The following is a 17,745-nucleotide window of genomic DNA, read 5'->3' on the forward strand; positions in this document are numbered from 1 at the left end:
TAGAGTCAAGCAGAAAAGAGGGCAGGTGGGAAGGAAAAAGTTTCTGTCCATCCCCCATCATAAAGCATCTAAGGAGATCCATGTAAAAATAACAATAATAAGAATATGAGCAACACTTACAAAGCAGTAACAAAGTCCAGATTCCAATTTTCTAAAAGTAACCTATTGAGTGATTTTCATTAGAGATTCCACTGCTCTCCCACGGTTATTTTTAACTCCTGGTAAAATCACTTGGGATTAGAATGGCTGATTGCATTGTCCTGCAAAGCACCCTCCCCATCCAGGGACACAAAGTTTCCCTGCTCTTTCCCTGACAGAACAATGGAATCTGTACCTAAAAGTCAAGAGAGATTAAAACAATGCTAGTGGAAAGCATCTACTTACTTGATAAGGTGAGGTACGCACTCAATGTTTGGAGTTTTCGAAGTGAAAGGGGAGGCCACAGATGCCTCTTGCTCTGATAAAGAGATGCCCACGTGAGCCATTTTCAAAGCCTGAAAGCAAAGAGTCAGCTTACTCTCCATATACACTCACATACATCTCTCCTGAGGCTACATGAGAAAAGTCTGTCAAGCTAGCCACAAAGTGGCTTGTGGACCCAAGCACTAGCCAGGAGATGACCAGATTTTGCTCTGCCTACTATATAAGAAAAATATGGCACTGGGACACTTGGTGAAAGATGTGGGGAGTCCAGAGCCATATTCTACCTCACTTGGTCTATGCTAACCACTGAGGCATTGTGTGGCTTTGGTCAAAACCCTCCCAAACCTTCTACATCAGTTTCTCCAACAAGAGCAATGGAGGTAGTGTATATCCCAGGGATACTACCTCTAGAGAACTCCAGGCAAGCACAATCAAGTGTAAGTCTTTGTCTGTCCTAGTGCCGCTATGGCCCCGTACACTGGCAGCTACTTACCCCACAGTCATTGGCCCCATCACCGCACATACCTACAAAGTAACTAAAAGGGAACCATGTCAAATGTAAGGGATATCAGAGCAATTTTACCTATTAATTTCTCTAATTAAAAAGATAAGTTGAACTTCATTACTGAGGATTTGAACTGATTATTCATTTTAAGGGAGTTTTCCTAAGAGTCTAGTTTGACTAAAAGTAAAGTGTGACTCAGCAGTCCAGTGCACCATTCCTGATTCCAAGCATTTCAGGGAGACCTTGAACATCGCTGTTTAGGAAGCGACTTTGTTGGCTATAAAGTGGGACGTTCACAGATGACGATGTGATACCATGGCACAGTGAAGAGGGCAACAGATTTGAAACCAGACAGAGATCTTTGGACCTGATCACTAGGCTATTTTGCCTATCGTTTTTCTCTCCTACAAAGTGTTATACGTATTCAGTGAGGTGCTGTATGTAAGAGTGCCTTATAATCTCTAAAACAAAACAAAAAAATTACTTGTTAGTGCTGTTAATAGTAACAGGAGAGGAGATCTGCCATCTTAGCAGTCACTCAACTAAAAAATGCGTGCCAGGCCCAGACTTTGAAGAAAGAAAACACATCCCTGCCTCAGGATAGTTTTTTGAGGTTGCATACAGACTGCTGACTTTCATTGGTGACAAAAATTATAGATAGTCTGCTTTTTAAGTTAGGAGTATTCTCACAGCATTTATTGAATTGGCTATACTTCTCTTCCACACTGTCATATGAAGGCAACTCATTTACTGTCTGTGTTGTCAACCATGTGGAGAAGACAGGGCTTTCTGAATCAAGAAGCTTGCCTAGTGACTAAATCAAGTAGGAGGATTAAGTGGGAATGAGTAGGAGTAGAAGTTACATCTGTATGGTCCAGCACCAGAAGTAAAGAAAGCTTTCAGGACTCCATGGGTTCTATTAACAAGAAATAAAAGGTCCCAAATGATGGGCACATTATTTGAACTGTCTATTCTGTAATGGAGACCCTTGTGTTGGAAGAGAATAATTTTTCTGATTTAGGACAGAAAAGATTCTCTGTCATATACATGTTTTCTTATTGTTAAGGTTATGTGAATCTCTTGCCATATAAATCACCTTATATCAGAACTGTGATAACTTATAAAATCTAAATTCTCATGGTACCTCAGGAGCTGAACTTAAACTACACTTCCAGGTTCATTTCTCACCCTACATTTTCATGCCCTATATGTCCTAGTCCAGTGATTCTCAACTCTGGATCCACAGTTGACTTACTTGAGGAGATCTGAAAAAAACACTAATGTCTAAGCCTCACATGAGCAACTGAATCAGAATCTCTGGACAATGGTGTCTTGGTATTGCTATGTTTTCAAAACTCTTGAAGTTGATTGTCGTATGCAGTTAGGTTAAGAACCACTGCCTTGGCCAAGGTAGGTGACTTCCTGTACCTCTTACACTCTCCCTGACTGCCATGCCTCCAGACACTTCATACCACCCGAAATGGCAAAGAACCTACTCCAGTTTCTGAAATTCTTCCACCAGACTGGATTTCTGCCCAGGAGACATTCTTGCAAAGATGGTCCCATTGATCAGTATCTGTAAGGAACACGAAAGAAACTGCAGCATGACAGTTAGCCATCCATGAAGTAATTGATGATACTCAGAACACTGGGTAATAAAATCCATGAATGGCAAAAATTGTTTGTTTCCAAGAAGTCCATTTTTGGATTTTAAGACATTGAGACTTTAGTCGTCAAATAAGTGAGCAGGAGATCAAAAATCAGTAAAGACATAATAAAAATATTGATTAAAATGATGATCTTCGGAATTTAGCTGAGTTGTCATTGAGAATGTGGTAAAAAAAAAAAAAAAAAAAAATCCGGACCTTAATGGAATCTTGAGTAGGTAGAGTAGCAGAAATTATGAGATATCCAGAGGTTAACATCCCAGGAAAAGGAAAAGAGGTAACTGCTTCTCAGAAAATTGTTCAGAACTAGCAGAAAAACAGCTTAATGATGAAATAGTGACAATTTGTGATCTTTGATTTAACCATACCATCTGGACTTGACTAATTGTGAAACTCAGCTAATATCCCAAGCCTAATCTGGGCTATGGAACATTGATGGTTTGGAGATATTAAACCTATACCAGCTCCATCCACCTGAGCTTTATCCTAAAGAGTCTAAATTATTCTGTGTTAGATCTCTACATTCCCTGCTCTTTTTGGCAGTAACTCAGCTTAATGTTCAGTCAGCCTCAAAGTCTTTATTCTTTTTTTCCTAAATAGTATCTAAGAGGATAAGCAATTGAATTTAAAAAAAAAAGAATAAAAACCATTTATCTTTATATTATACTGGATACAGTCTTTTTCTAGTTTTTCTACATGTTATATATAAAACTTACCTGCCCTCACTATGAGTTTGTTCTTCATCAGGAAAGTGTTAAGTTTGACTGTCTTTTGTATAGAGGTTCTCTGTCAAAAACCTAATGAAATTCCTCTATTCTTGGCCTGCCTTCCTGTATAATTGCTGGATTTCCACTATAGTAGGAGACCCCTCACCATGGCAATATAAAGACAGCCACCCAAAAGCAATATTTATGATTTGAGAATTCCTTAATAATTTATTCCTATAGGTGATGAGAAATTGTCTAATCAAATTCACTGATTTTAAATCTAGTAGGAAATGAGACAACAAAAATATCTGCCTTTTTAAAAATCTATTCAATAGGTATATCTTATCTATAGAGGCTTGAAATTACTTAGGAACATGTTCTGTAAGTGACATCATCAGCATCTTTACTGGGAGATTACCTTTGGTAGTAGACTGCTAAAATGTTGACTTATAACCTGAAAAGATTTTCCACTTAAGGCAAAATGGTAACTTCCTTCTCTGTCATTATCAGAGACATCTTCCCTGATATTAATGTAATTATCCTGCAAAGCAAGACACAGTTACTTTAGACATTTGATAGAGATTGGTAAAGAACCACAAATATATCAAAGAGAAGAAAACGATGACAGTCTGGTGTCTTTTTAAGAGTCACACTCCAGCCCTGATTCCTCAGAGAAGCACTTTCTCTTTGCCAGATCAATCTTTGCACAAGCAGCCTCTAGTGAATAGGAGAATAACACTTACTCATGTCTTGTTCTCATCCTGATTTGACCATAGTGAGTCCCAGAGAAGAGCACATTTCACATATTTCAAGTGCGCTATACAAAGCATTACAGCTTAACAAATCTCTCCCTGAAGTGAGAACCTACAATTTGTTTTCTTATAGAATTAATATTGTCCCACAAGGACACAATGGAGATAAGATACTGACAAGATTGGGAATAAATGAATAAAACTTTTTTCCCACCCTGAAGACATAATCTGATTTTCCAATGCACACAGCAGTTTCTCTCCCAGGGACTAAATCTCCTTTGGACCGGAGGGGATGGCTAGCAAGCAAGAGGAAGATGAGAAATTAGATTCGCAGTCCTGCTTACTACATTCTTTCTTATATAGAGCCAACAAGAGCCAACACTTGAAAGAATGAATTCTTCCCAGCACTCAGGAAAGCACTGTACATTAAAGCTCAGTAGGACAGTATGAGAAAGTGATAGGAGCTCTTCAAATAGCATATGTCTTAGACATTTGGAGAAATATGTTGACCCTAGGTTACCTGTACATCTTGGCCAATCAAAGCTGCTCAGCAGCCAACACTGTGAGCCATAATATTGCAGAAGGTCTGTTTTTTAGGTATACCTGATTGCGATATGAAATCTGTTTCTTCTCCTCTACTAATTTCCAAGTTATAGATGCTGAGGAGGACCCAGTGGTTTCATTTGCTTCAATGAGAATGACTTTTTGGTTTTCAGAAACCATTCCAGACTTCCTGGCCACTGTTATTGCAGTCTGAAGATTGTCACCTACAAGAAAGGAGAAGTATAGCAAGATGAGGTTGAAAAAATAGAATCAATTCATGTATGGCCTGGAAAACTAGGGTAAGGAGTTCAGAACTTATTTTAGGTGTGAAAATAAATAATTTCTAAGTCTCTCTCACTCTGATTCTCCATGGATTCATGATCCCTTTTGTGATTCTTGTTGCTTTTCATCTGGTTACTTCATAACCTACCAGTATATTTTTTTCCAGAGAGTGGGAAGAAAAAATAAAAAGGTGAATTTCAAATCTATCTCCATCATTTGTTAGCTTGGTAAACATTAAGCAAAATCCCACTGATTTAATGTAGTATCACGTGGTTCCACTTTCAGCCAAACTGAAATAAAACCATTAAAATCTATCTCTCCCACTGATTACAGTGGAAAACTATGGGCAAAATACAAAAAACAACTATCCAAGGATTTTGAAAAGTAAACATAGGCAGGCAGAATGTGGAAGGGAGTTGAATCTGGAGAAACAATCTACAAGGTGATGATATTTTTGGCTTTTTTTTTTTTTCTCTTTCCTCCCACATGTTTGACCTGAATGTGAACCCTAGTCCCAGAGCTGTGAAGGAAGCTAAAATTCCAAGAGAAACTTAGTCTTTCTGGCCAAAGAAACCGGGGGGGGGGGGGGGGGGGGGGGGGAGGGGAAGAGCCTGAAGGCTGAAGAATTATGGGACAGACCCAAGAAAAAAGATAGATAGACAAAAAGACTAACTCAAGATATGAACTCAACTCAGAGTTGTGCATGCATAGAACAAACCCAGAGAAAAGCAAAAGCCTCAGGAACTGAACTATGATATTAATCCCCTCACACATCCTAGAGTTTTCCTTGCTAAAACAAACAAATAAACAAACAAACAGCCTCAATAATCTCCAGAGGATTTTAACAGGATCCAAAGTCTTGTAATATAATAATTTAAATGTTTAGGATATTCAACATGCCAAAAAAAAAAAAATGAACATGGAAAATGTGGTCAATTCTCAAGGGAAAAAAAAAATCAACATTTGCTTGTCCAAGGATGACCCAGATGTTGGACTTACCAGACAATGTTTTTAAAGCAGCCCTTATAATCCTCCTCCATGAGGTGAAGGTTAATGCTCTTAAAATAAATGACAAGATAGAAGTTCTCAAGTAAAAAAAAATACACTCTGTAAATAAGAACCAAATGACTACTTCAAAATTGAACAATATAATAACCGAAATAAAAAATTCATTGGATGCTCTCAAAAGCAGAATGGAGATGACAAGAAAAGGAGTCAATGAATTTAAAAGATAAATCAATAGAAGTTATGCAATCTGAAAAACAGAGAGAAAAATTTAAAAACAAAAGAACAGAGATGGAAGAATAACAAGATTCATGTCATTAGAGTCCAGGAAGGAGAGGAGAAAGGAATGAGAACAGGAAAAAAAAATATTTTGAAGAAGTAAAGCAGAAAAGTTCCCAAATATGGTAAAAGATTTAAATTTATATATTTAAGAAGCTTGGTGAATCTCAAGCAAGATAAACTCAGTGAGAACCATACCCAAAAACATTATAATCAAACTTCTAAAAACAAAGATAAAGAAAATATCTTAAAAACAGATAGAGAAAACAATATATTATATATTAGGGAATGATTATTCGAATTATCACAGATTTCTTATCAAAAATCATGGAAGAAAGATGACAGTGGAATATTCTTGAAGTGCTGAAGAAAGAACAGTCAACTCAGATTCCTATAGCTAGTGAAAGAATCATTCAGAAATAAGGAGAAATAAAGACATTCTTAGATATGTCTTATTACTTATCTAAGATAATTTGTTGCATATGCATGGCAACTATAACATAAAGGAGAAAAAGGCAGAGGACTTTTATGTTTGTAAGTCTTCTTGAAAGGGTAGGTACAGATGTTGTGATTCCTAGAGCAACCACTGAACAATAAATAATGTAACACCTGGCTGACTATCCCTGACATGGCTTTCTTCAGATTTCTACCAAAGTATTTACAAGAATCTCCAAAAGAGCTAATTAATGGGCGAGAGCTTCTCTATCTACCCTGAGGCTGGAGCCCTGAGCCCTAAGAGGAGTTCACCACATGCCTTAGCAAGTCACCAAGAGTTTGGCTGCTTTGCAACACAAGACCATTTTATTATCCACCACCCTAGAAGTTCAACTGTTTGGGAGATTCAGCCCAGGTCTGAGCCTCAATCATCTGACAGAGAAATATAACAAACTATTTAAGAAATCCCAGAAGCTAAACAAGAAAAGATCAGGCAGAACAACCAGAACACCTGAAAGGCAAAATAGAGTAGTTGTTGAAGATAGATGAAACCTGCATTAGAACATTAAAAATAAGGAACGCACTTAAAAAAACTCAAATGTACCTTCCTCTCTCCCCACCACCACCAAAAAAAAAAAAAAAAAAAAAAAAAAAAAGGTTTGAAGGGCCATTACCACCCCAAAACATGATTTCAGAACTTAACACTTAAGAGGTAATAATGGTCATTTTTGGAACCTGAGTTTGCGCTTTGGAAAAATTGGATGCAAAAAAAAAAAAAAAAAATCTTAAACACAAAGCAAAACTATAACAAATACAGAATCACAAGAAAAAAGATAAGAGACTAAGAGAATAGATCCAGGAAGCCTATTATACGAACAATAGAAATTCCAGAAGGGAAAAAGGAGGAGACAAAACAAAGGCAATAATTAAATGAACAGTAGAAGAGATTTTCCTGACAGGAAGAAGATAGATTAAAAGGCTCACTATGTTCCATATTCAATGTAAAAAGATAAACATATAGACATACCCCGGTAGCATTTCTAAACTCCAGAATTAAAGAAAAGGATTATATAGGGAAGAGAACAAATTAACTACAGTGGACAGACGTTAGACTTGTAATAATATCTGAGATCATTGAGAGAAAAAAAAAAGACTATAACCCCCAAATCCTACACCCAGGCAAGATATCATTCACCTGTCAGAGTGAAGAAAGATATCTGAGATATGTAAGAATTCAGAGAACATATCACCCTTCCATCCTATCCAAGGACAAGTCTTGGCGAAAAAAATTTAACCAAGCGAGCCAAGAAAGAGAACAGAAATTCCTATGTGAGGGCAGAAGAGAAGAGGTAGTGTACAGAATGATGTATTTTTATTTCAATACTAAGGATAGATTGTGAGAATGTGTCAAATAAGTGCTAAATAAATATTTTTGAAACAGAAGAGTCATAACATAAGGGGAATTCGAAGTAGTAAATTAACTCAGCAATGCCTAGACATTGGATTGAGGGACTAAAAAGGGATAGAGTAAAAGTGATCCCAAAGTCTCTTGGATTGCAGTAATAGAATGGAAGATGGAGAGGACGGAGGGGAAAATAGAAGTATGCTAGAGTTCTCTGCAGTGACACTGGGTTCAGGGAAAGTGGGCTGGGGAATATGGGCTCTGGTGGGGTAATACTGTATCTTGGTGACACAATGATCACAATTTAAATGCATAGGACAGACTTAAAAGCAGGGGAAGAAAGGCACACACTCAAACAAATGATTGCATTAAGACATCATCAGTTCCACTTAGAAGGATTCATTAAGAAATTCCACACACTTCTCTTGCATGATCCTTTCTCACCCCTTCCCTGTTTGTGTGATTTGGGGTTTAAAAGAAGTACGGGTATAGCAGTTTTTAGCACCGGAATCATAGACCTCATTATTGATGGGCCTTCAGTGTAGTTTGCAGACCACACTGACTGAACATTTCTCTTCCTCTAATATTTAACAAAAATCACCATCTTTGCATGGCTCACATCTTCTTATCAGGCAGGTGTTATCCCAAATGACCCCTCTCTGAGAGGATACCACATATATATTAGCCAGTCAGACACACTTTACCATATCACTCTGTTTTGTTTCATGTACCTCATAACTCTTAAAGCTAGCTGCTTATTTGCTCGTCTGATTGGTTGATTTTCTATCTCACCTCACCTACATAGAAACTTGGTGAAAACAGTAACTTTGCATTTTCTGTTGCCAATCTCCAGTACCTAGAATGGTGTCTAACCCACAGGAGGTTGTCAACAATCTTTGGGAGATGAGTGAATCTTGCCTATTTCCGCATCAAATTCTTTCTGTTTTCACATACATGTTGTTCTATACCTGTGACCATTACAGTCCTTATCCGGGCTGAGATGAGTTCTTCCAGAACAGGTTTTGTCTCGTCCTTCAGCTGATTCTCCAAGATCAGCAATCCCAGAAATATCAGGTCTGATTCTACTTTGTCCCTGGAAATATATACATATAAATGAGCAGAAATAGCACATTGTGGTCTTTCTTTGGGGAAGCAAAACAAAAACAAAGGCAAAAAGGTTCCTGTCAGAGTGGTTCCCACTCACCGGCGTAAGCACCATTCCTTAACTACTACATACATGCCAGGAAATACCCAGAAAGAAGACAGGAGGGGACAGGAAGGACACCGAGACATTTACTCTGACTGAATCAACTGGAAAAGAGAGTATTTATTAAGCAAAATATTTGTTTTAACTTTCATAGAGAATGAATCAAATGATTCAAAGTCTTCTTTCTTTGCTGTGACTAGTCTGATTTCCAGCACCTCACCTGTTAGCAACCACCTGGGAGGAGTTCTAGCTCTGGTACTGAACATCGTAAAAAGTAAGTGAGGCTCAAGAACAAGAAAACAAAATGCCAATTTCTCCAGAATCCAGGCCTATAAGTAATATTATTTCAACCCCGGGAGATATGAAGCTCAAAACACAGCCCTCTCTCTCCTCCCTTCCCTTCCTCCCTCTGAAGACAGGCAGCATTGCTCTTTTGCATAAGGTGTGAATGATTCTGCAAGGAAGTGGGGCCTCTGAGGCTCCCAATCACAAGACCCTCACCAAGACATTCCACGGGATTAAGTGCAGGGGAGTAATTTGGGGGTACTTTTCAGGGACCCAATTTTTGGGGACCCAAAAATTCTCCCATGATTCATTTATCTGAGACCCAGACATTTCTAGCAGACACAAGAGCAAGACACCAGTATTGCCTAATTCTGGCTGAAATATGAATGAAAGCAGCACCCAGGAGAGCACCTGGCCTTGCTTGCCATGGGTGTCTCAATGCTGGGCCTCATGTCAGCCAGGGGCAGGGGCTGAAGTCAGTCATGCTCCTAAGACACCACTAACATCTCTACCAGAATGGCTGGAAAGAAGTCGGCAGAGTTTGCAGTATTCACCCCAGGAACTCCTCATTCTTTGGAACCTGGAATTAAGTCTCTGTATAATCTGATTCCAAACTAATTTTTCAGCTTTCTCTATCACTAAATTCTTCAACTACCCTAACGTCCAGACAAGGTGACCCAGCCACCATGGCTATGCTCTGTACTCAACCATCTCGAAACATTTGCTCTGGACTGCCATAAGACACTCTTTCTTATTTCATGGAGAAGGTTGTAAGTTCCCCTGTGATCTGCCATTTAAACTTCCCATTTATATTTTGAGGGCCACTTCACATGGGCCTCCCCATAAAAACCTCCCCAGGTAGAAATAATTGCTCCCTCTGCATCTTATCTCTGCCTCAGAGTAGCATGCATTTTATTTGTTCCTTTATCACTCACCATTCTTTGTTATCTGATCTGTCTCAACAACTTGAGGACTAGCTTGCCTGGTTCGACAATAGGCTCAACAACATGCATGTGGTGTCCAGCACAGAGGAAGTGCTCAGACAGGGTACCCTTAGTTGAAGTGCTCTGGTGTCTGATGTGACCATTTTTTTGATAGGCAGCCTAGGAAAATTTATTTCTTTTTCCAGAAATTCTGCTGTCAGAGGGTTCTTATGGAAAGCAAAGCCAGTCTGTCAAGTGACTGACCATTTACTAAATACCTAATTAGGTGAAAGGAACAGGGCTAAGGAAAAGGGGAAGAGAATATGCAGAAACTACAATAGCCCTAACTCCAAAGATTTCATGTTCAACCAACAGGACAACATTAGACTTGATCACCTCAGTTGTATGGAAGGCTGAGAAAATTACCGTGATCTACAGATAATTGTCCTATGGAATCAGAGAGGAAAATATAATCATTTTTAGGTGGAGTGATTGGAGAAACTTTTCTGAAACAGAAGAGATTTGAGCTCTTCTTTGAATGATAACTTAGTTCATCCCTGATTAAGGTCTTCCAATCTTTCTAGTGGTCCTTGTATCCAAGGACATGATATGATATGACATGATATGACATAAGCCAACCACAAGGCATCAGACTGGGTCAAAAAAAATGGCCACAGGGTCTACCATCTGACATACTCTGCAAACTACTTGGCACTCCTGTTTCTGGTTCCTCTGGCACATGGTGTTCATAGGATTCAATATTAAATGATCAGGAGACTATACTTCTAATCCCAGATCTGCCACTATCTTGCTGTATGACCATGGGCAAATCACTTTCTTTGGTCATCTATTTCTTATTTTGTGAAAGAAGGTGGTAAAACTAATGGATTGCCAAGATCTCTTCTAGCTCTAACACTACATGATCCTTCTTTTCATGAGTTTCGATATGAAGTAAAGAAATACCAAGAAGTAGAGAAGTGGTCCCTTGAGGGATCTCAAGGTCTGCAACTTGGAATCACTATTCTATCTTTTCCTGCTTCTGCACAGACATCATACGTCCTCCTGAAACATCCAAAAATGATAAAGAATGGGGACTGTAACACGAAAGAAGCATTGTCATCCGTGAAATTACACTTCATGTTCTTAAAATCCATGCAAAGGCTGAAATATGCAAAAAGTGGGCCAAGATCACTCAAAGAAATTATAATATCAGTGCTGAAAGCACTTTGAGTAAACTCACACACACTCGCACACACATCCCCCTTGAAAGAAAGACTGTTCTGCTCTAATTAGGGATTAGCAAAGGTAATTAGGTAAATTAGCTTAGCTAGGAATAGATATAGTGGTGTGGTGGCTTTAGCACATGGGGGGCAAAGCAACAACCTAAGATTAGATCCTATGAGATCCTAGAAGTGTTTAGATATTACCAGACTTTGAAAACGTTGGAATTTCAGTGTTGTTAGCCAGGCCGTATACTCTCCTCTGTACCCAGCCCTCACTATTCCCTACGGCTTATGTGCCTTCACCATTAGTGCTTTGTTATCTGCAGCAGCCCCAAAGCCATTATTTTGAAATGTGAAGATATGCAAATATTTTATTATAATAATCAGAAGCAGCAGCATGGTAGCCAGAGTCCTGATATAAATCTGTCAACAGGTTCTCAAGAAACAAAGTTCCATTCCCAATTCTGGTATATCCTGGACCCAAGATTTCTTTTCTTTAAAATGTGACATCCAATCTCATAGTTCACTTGGAACTCTCTGACTTGAGTATGTGAATGGCCTGTATTGATTAAATTACAGTAAATACCCAGAGTTGTAATAGCCCAAGTTTTGAGGGTCAATCTAAGGTGGTCACAGGAATCCAATACTCAGGGATTTTCAATGTGCTACTTCCCTCTCTGCCCATTCACAAAATGACTGAGTTGGGGCATTTGGGTGATTCTCAACAGGAGTGGTACTGCCTCTAGAGGACATTTTGGAAAATTTTCAGGCATCTGTCAAAGATTTTCTGCAATGATCAATGCACAGTAAAGAATTCCCCTGCATCCCACATGCCTTTCGAATATTTTACAGGACATTCATGGACATAAAAATATCATTTATACTTTCCTAAACCAGCATAGGCTTATACAGTTTATATTGTACTATTATTACAGTATATAATATACTGTACTATTATAATATATCTAATACTACTAATATTATCTTAAACGAATATACATTGTTATACTTTCCCTTGCTGTGCTTTACATATAAGCACAAAACGTTTTTGCACATTTTTGATATCCTGTTGAACTTTTTAGGAATGTATCTACCATGTAAATTGAAAAGAGATTATACAGTTTTATTCAGTTTAACTAAGAATTTGTAACTATTTCAGAGTCCTCTCACTGACAGCACAACTGCTGGTGGTATTTGAGATTTCAATATGTAAACACACCTGTATCAGTCGACACTCTTAGCTGTTGCCACCACCCCCCGCCCCGTGATTCTACACACAGGGGCAAGAGTATATCGCTTCAGTTTGATTTGCTGGAGTCAGCTGAGCAAATACTGAATTATTACTTTTTGTGAAGAACTGTACTTTTGCTTCTATTTTTACTATAGGACAGGGCATTATAATTATTTTTATAGAGTATGTGCAGATCATATTACATATGAATTTTATCTTAAAGGAAGTGGTACAAAATAGAATTACAGTAATATGAATCTGACAGGGTTGAACACAATTATGTGAGATCTCACAAATTTAAAATCCAAAATAACAAAATAAACCTTGATTACCTCCACAGCAGTGTTACCCATAGAAGCTGACACAGAGTATTGGACATGGCAGTGGAGACGAAATGAACACAGTAATCTCTAACCCATGGAAAATAAAGCAACAAATTTGAGCTAATAAATACTCCAGTCCATTTTAGTTTTTAAGCACTCCTTTTACATATCAAAACTTTCTCTAGAAGGGCTCCTGTGTAACTTTTCTTGCTTTCTTACAAACATTATCTGGATCACAGATTAAATCTAAGCTCTATTGTTCATTAAGTTGAGTATTTATCAAGAATTTTTTTCAGACAAATGTTATGTTTACTAACTCAACAAATTCACTAACTCTAAAAAAAAATAGCTACTTGTATTTGGTTTAAAATGAGGTCATAACCATAATTTCAAACTCTCTGAAACACTGGTTATATTCATGTTTGTGTCAAATTAGAACATATTTTGTAGTGTATACAGCTATTTTTCATAAATTCTCCCAGTGTTCACATCAGCTTTGTGATTGGGGCAGGACAAGAATGACTATATCCTTGTTTACCAAGCTTTATGCACACAAAATCCCAGGAAGCTATGGTGCTCAGTCCCCTGCCTAGTCCACTGCCCAGCAAACCATTCTGCCTTATCAAATCCTTCCCACTTACCTTGTCAGGGCAGTGCTGTGATGATCCATTTCTAGCTTCTTGTAGGCCAGTGCTATCACCCGGAAGCCCTGTGTTGTATAACTCTGAAGTTCGCTAACAAAACTAGTTGGTACTGTTCAGAAAATAATGTAAGATTAGTATGCAACATTTACTCAGTCAGTATTGGTGGAGAAATTCTTTACAAACAAATTCGATTATTTCCCAAGAAAACACACTTCTAAAAAAGATACACAAATAAGTCCGTGGGAACCCTAAACATAATTACGTTGTCAGGATTGACCTCTTGGGATCCAGTGAAACTGAAATGAGAATGAAGCATTGGAGGGAAGGAAGGAAGGAAGGGAGAAAAATGTAAAAAAGATGGGGAAAGCATGTAATTCTTTTTTCTCCAGTTTAACCGACAAACATTTATGGAGAGTCTACCTATAATGTATGTGTCAGGTGTCGAGCCTGCAGAGACTAAACTGCAGGCCCTGCTCTAGAGATCTCTGTCTCTGAGGGTAGAATGAAGTCATTGCCATTGCAAGGGATCCAAGTAATTGTAATGTGCTATGGAAACACTTTGAGGAGCTTATATCGTACTGGCAGGAAGTGGGTAGATGAAAGAAGGGGAAAGGCATTTTTGACGAAGGAAGCACCATATGCTCAGACATGGAGACACAATACATCAAGACTTGAGTACTGAGTGCAGCTCAGGGAAGCACAAGAGGCGAGGACAGTACTGGTAAAGCATATCTGGAAAGTATGATGAGAGTCAGATCATGAAGGTCTTAGATATGATTCTAAAGGAGTATGAGACTATCCTGGAGCCTGTGGGAAGCAACCAGAAGAATAAGAACTAGAAAGTGACAACATGGTTACAGTATGTGGTGGAAAAATCAATCTGGTCCCAGTATAAAAGGTGAATCAGAGTAGGGGAGACCAGGGCTGGAGTTCGATTCACCAAATATTGAAGGGATCCTATGGAGGGATGATGAGGGACTGAGCTAATGGAGTGACAGTGCCATGGATTAGCAGTTGACAAAACAGAGGCTATGAAGAGAGGGAGGAATCAGGGACAAATCCTAAATTAGGGGTAGCAGTGTAAATTAGTAGTACCACTCACCAAGATGGAAAATACAGGAAGCAAGAAAGATAAGTATTGAGTTTGGGATGTCAGTTGAGTCACCACATTAGCAATGACCAGTAGGCAATTAGATTTATAGATTTAGTGTTGGTGGGACACATTTGGGCTGGAAATACAGATCTGTCAATTGTACTACAAATCTATTCACTTACCTGTCTCAGGTTGGCAAAAGCTGGCCACCCTTTCTGGTGCACCTTTCATGAATGCCAGCCTGTCACCCCCCATCTCTTGGGCAATGACTGTCATCCTCTGCAGTGCTGATGAGAATGGGAACTGATGCAGGATTGCAATTCCTTCCACTGGGACCTGGTTGAGGGATGAGGAATGGAGAGGGACATACCGACATAGCTCTTAGATATTAGGAATTAATTACTCCTCTCTCTATTCTTATTTTAGCAGATACGGGAACCAAGGTATGAGCAATTTTCACATACGGAATTCAAAGAAGACATATCTGTGCCCTTTCAAAACTGTAGGCTTGATGAGATTTTCCCTTTAAGTTTGAGCATTATGGGGCAAATAGCAGGCAACTCTTACCTGGCTGGCTGTTTTGCAGGGCTTAACTACTATGGCATGTGCTGGCACTCCCGTGATGTGGAAATCGTCCCCAGAAATAGCCATCTCCTATTTCACAAATGGGATATTTCATTGTAGAGATTTATTTATTTCTCATCATCCACTAATACCAGGCTCAAACTCGCCCCTTGAGAAAATCCTGAGACCACCTCAATGTACTCTCAGTGTCTCCTCCCTCAGCTAGATGGAGGTGAACGAGACTTATTTCACTACGGGGAGTGGGGGGAACGTGCATCGGAAATACAGCAGAACTTGAAGGGCAGATACTTCTGAATTATTCATGCAATTTATCCTGCTTTCTCTGTTGGAATATGCTGCATAAAGCTTCATTCTCCACTTCTGAAGAGCTTAACTTGAAAATAGTGAGCATGAAGAGCCAGACTTGTGTGCAAGGGTCTTTGTTTTCCTGGAGTTTGAGGCTGTTCCTGCCCTTCCCTCTCTATCTAACTTGAATCAATAGTCCTCAGGGCCAGGCAGGGCAGGGACTGTGATAGGCATGACTAATGTTCAGTAAACACTCAGTCATTGCTGAAATAATAACACTAAATTATAGTCAAAGGAACCTTTTACCCAAAGATGTCAAAATGCTTTGTAATCATATCAGCCAGCAGCTGAAAAAAAAAAAAAAAAAAACCTCAGACAGGAAATTGTAATTCCTACTTAAAGATACAGAAACAGTAACCCAGGAAGGATGGGGGACTGGCAAGGTTACCTCGGCCTGCTACAGAACCATGCCGCACCAGAGCTGGAAGGGACTCTAGAGATTGCCTCCTTCAGCAGGGCTAACACATGTACCACAGGGGTTTAGAGCTGCACCAGGATGCAGGGGGTAGGGGTGGGCTTGTGGCTACATAGGTGGAGGGTGCTTCCCACACTTTACGTGGTACTTAACCACAGCAACTCCAGCTGTTGGTGTTTTATAGAATACTTCTGAATAAGGTTTCCTTTTTGTGTGTGAAGAAAGATAATTTTTGTAGTTTTTTTTTTTTATTATTATTATATTCAGTTAGCCACCATATAGTACATCAGGTTGAGATGAGCACTGGGTGTGATAGACAGCTATGCAAATACGGTTCCCTTTTAAGAAAAGATTTCAGTTTGGTTGCTTTGTTTTGTTTTGTCTGCTTTATAGGAACACTGCTGATCTAATTCAGCCCCATCGTTTTAAGGTCATGAGAGCCAGAGGCCCAACAAGAGGGCTGACTTCACAGGGTGAAGCAGAATAGAGCCAAAACTAGAACTGGGAAGCCAGACTACAGAACAAAACCAGAACCAGAACTGGGAAGTCCTGAACTACACCGTTTGTTCTTAAATCTCCTTCAAAGTCTCAACAAAAGTTATTTCATGGTTTCCCTTTCTCTTGTTTTTAGCTTTGGAAACAAAATCAATATTTAATGAATAAGAATAAAACTTTCGGGAACAATGAGTTATCCTAAGCACAGAAGACAGTGCTGTTTCCTAATCCCCACGTTCTAGAAAACTTTAAAACCAGACCTTGCTCAAGAGTTGGAAAATAATTATACAATAATTATATTGTCTCAAGAGTTGGAAGATATATAATAATCATAATTACACTAATCCTATTAACCTGTAATAGTCCAGGCACACTACCAGGGATTTTTTTTTAAATGCATCATTCTATGTAATGCTCACAATAACCCTACAATGGAGATAATATTGTTAGCCACATTGTACAATGACAATGGAAAACAGGCTTAGATTAGTTTGCATGTCACTACCACATGCCACTCTTTATTGTAAACCTCATACTTTTAAGTACTGAATCTGTGTTGTCCTAGCATTGAAGAAGCTTCTGAGCTTCCATGAAGAGCAGGGTCTTACCCAGGTGGTGGCTTCAAACATCTTGAGATCCAGAGGATCTCCCTGGATGGTCCCATCGAGAAGGATCAGAGAGTGGCAGCTGGCCATGGCGGCACACAGCGGGCCCCATGGCAAAGACCTGCCTGAGGCAAAGCTGTGGATTTCATGGAAGCTAAAGGAGAAAAGAAAAGGGGCTTCAGTCCTCTCCCTCCATGCCACAATGGAGCTTCTGGAAGTAAATATCCATTTAAAAATTAATTTAGCATGGTTTGTTACATTAGTACCCATTCTCCGATACACAACCCCAGATTAAGAGTGCTTCATTTAACCATCGTCCTTCTATAAGTTCAGCAAGTATGAGAAAGGTCTCTGGGTTCTTTCAAGGTCTT

The 17,745-nt window shown here is 39.0% G+C and overlaps 1 protein-coding gene across 2 annotated transcripts in view; it reads right to left on the minus strand.

The window, feature by feature from the left end:
• Positions 1-17,745, minus strand: part of ATP13A4 (ATPase 13A4) — a 140,198-nt gene that overhangs the window by 24,448 nt on the left and 98,005 nt on the right. For both annotated transcript variants that reach the window (XM_047733203.1, XM_047733209.1), the window contains exons 14-23: positions 17,378-17,528; positions 15,497-15,583; positions 15,112-15,265; positions 13,834-13,945; positions 8,969-9,093; positions 4,658-4,821; positions 3,721-3,843; positions 2,425-2,504; positions 917-959; positions 385-494 (exon numbers count right to left, since the gene is read on the minus strand). In XM_047733203.1, the coding sequence (XP_047589159.1) occupies positions 385-494; positions 917-959; positions 2,425-2,504; positions 3,721-3,843; positions 4,658-4,821; positions 8,969-9,093; positions 13,834-13,945; positions 15,112-15,265; positions 15,497-15,583; positions 17,378-17,528 (1,149 nt within the window). The remainder of the gene's footprint in view (positions 1-384; positions 495-916; positions 960-2,424; positions 2,505-3,720; positions 3,844-4,657; positions 4,822-8,968; positions 9,094-13,833; positions 13,946-15,111; positions 15,266-15,496; positions 15,584-17,377; positions 17,529-17,745) is intronic.

Source organism: Lutra lutra, chromosome 1, assembly GCF_902655055.1.
Source record: "Lutra lutra chromosome 1, mLutLut1.2, whole genome shotgun sequence".
NCBI classification, from domain to species: Eukaryota; Metazoa; Chordata; class Mammalia; order Carnivora; family Mustelidae; genus Lutra; species Lutra lutra.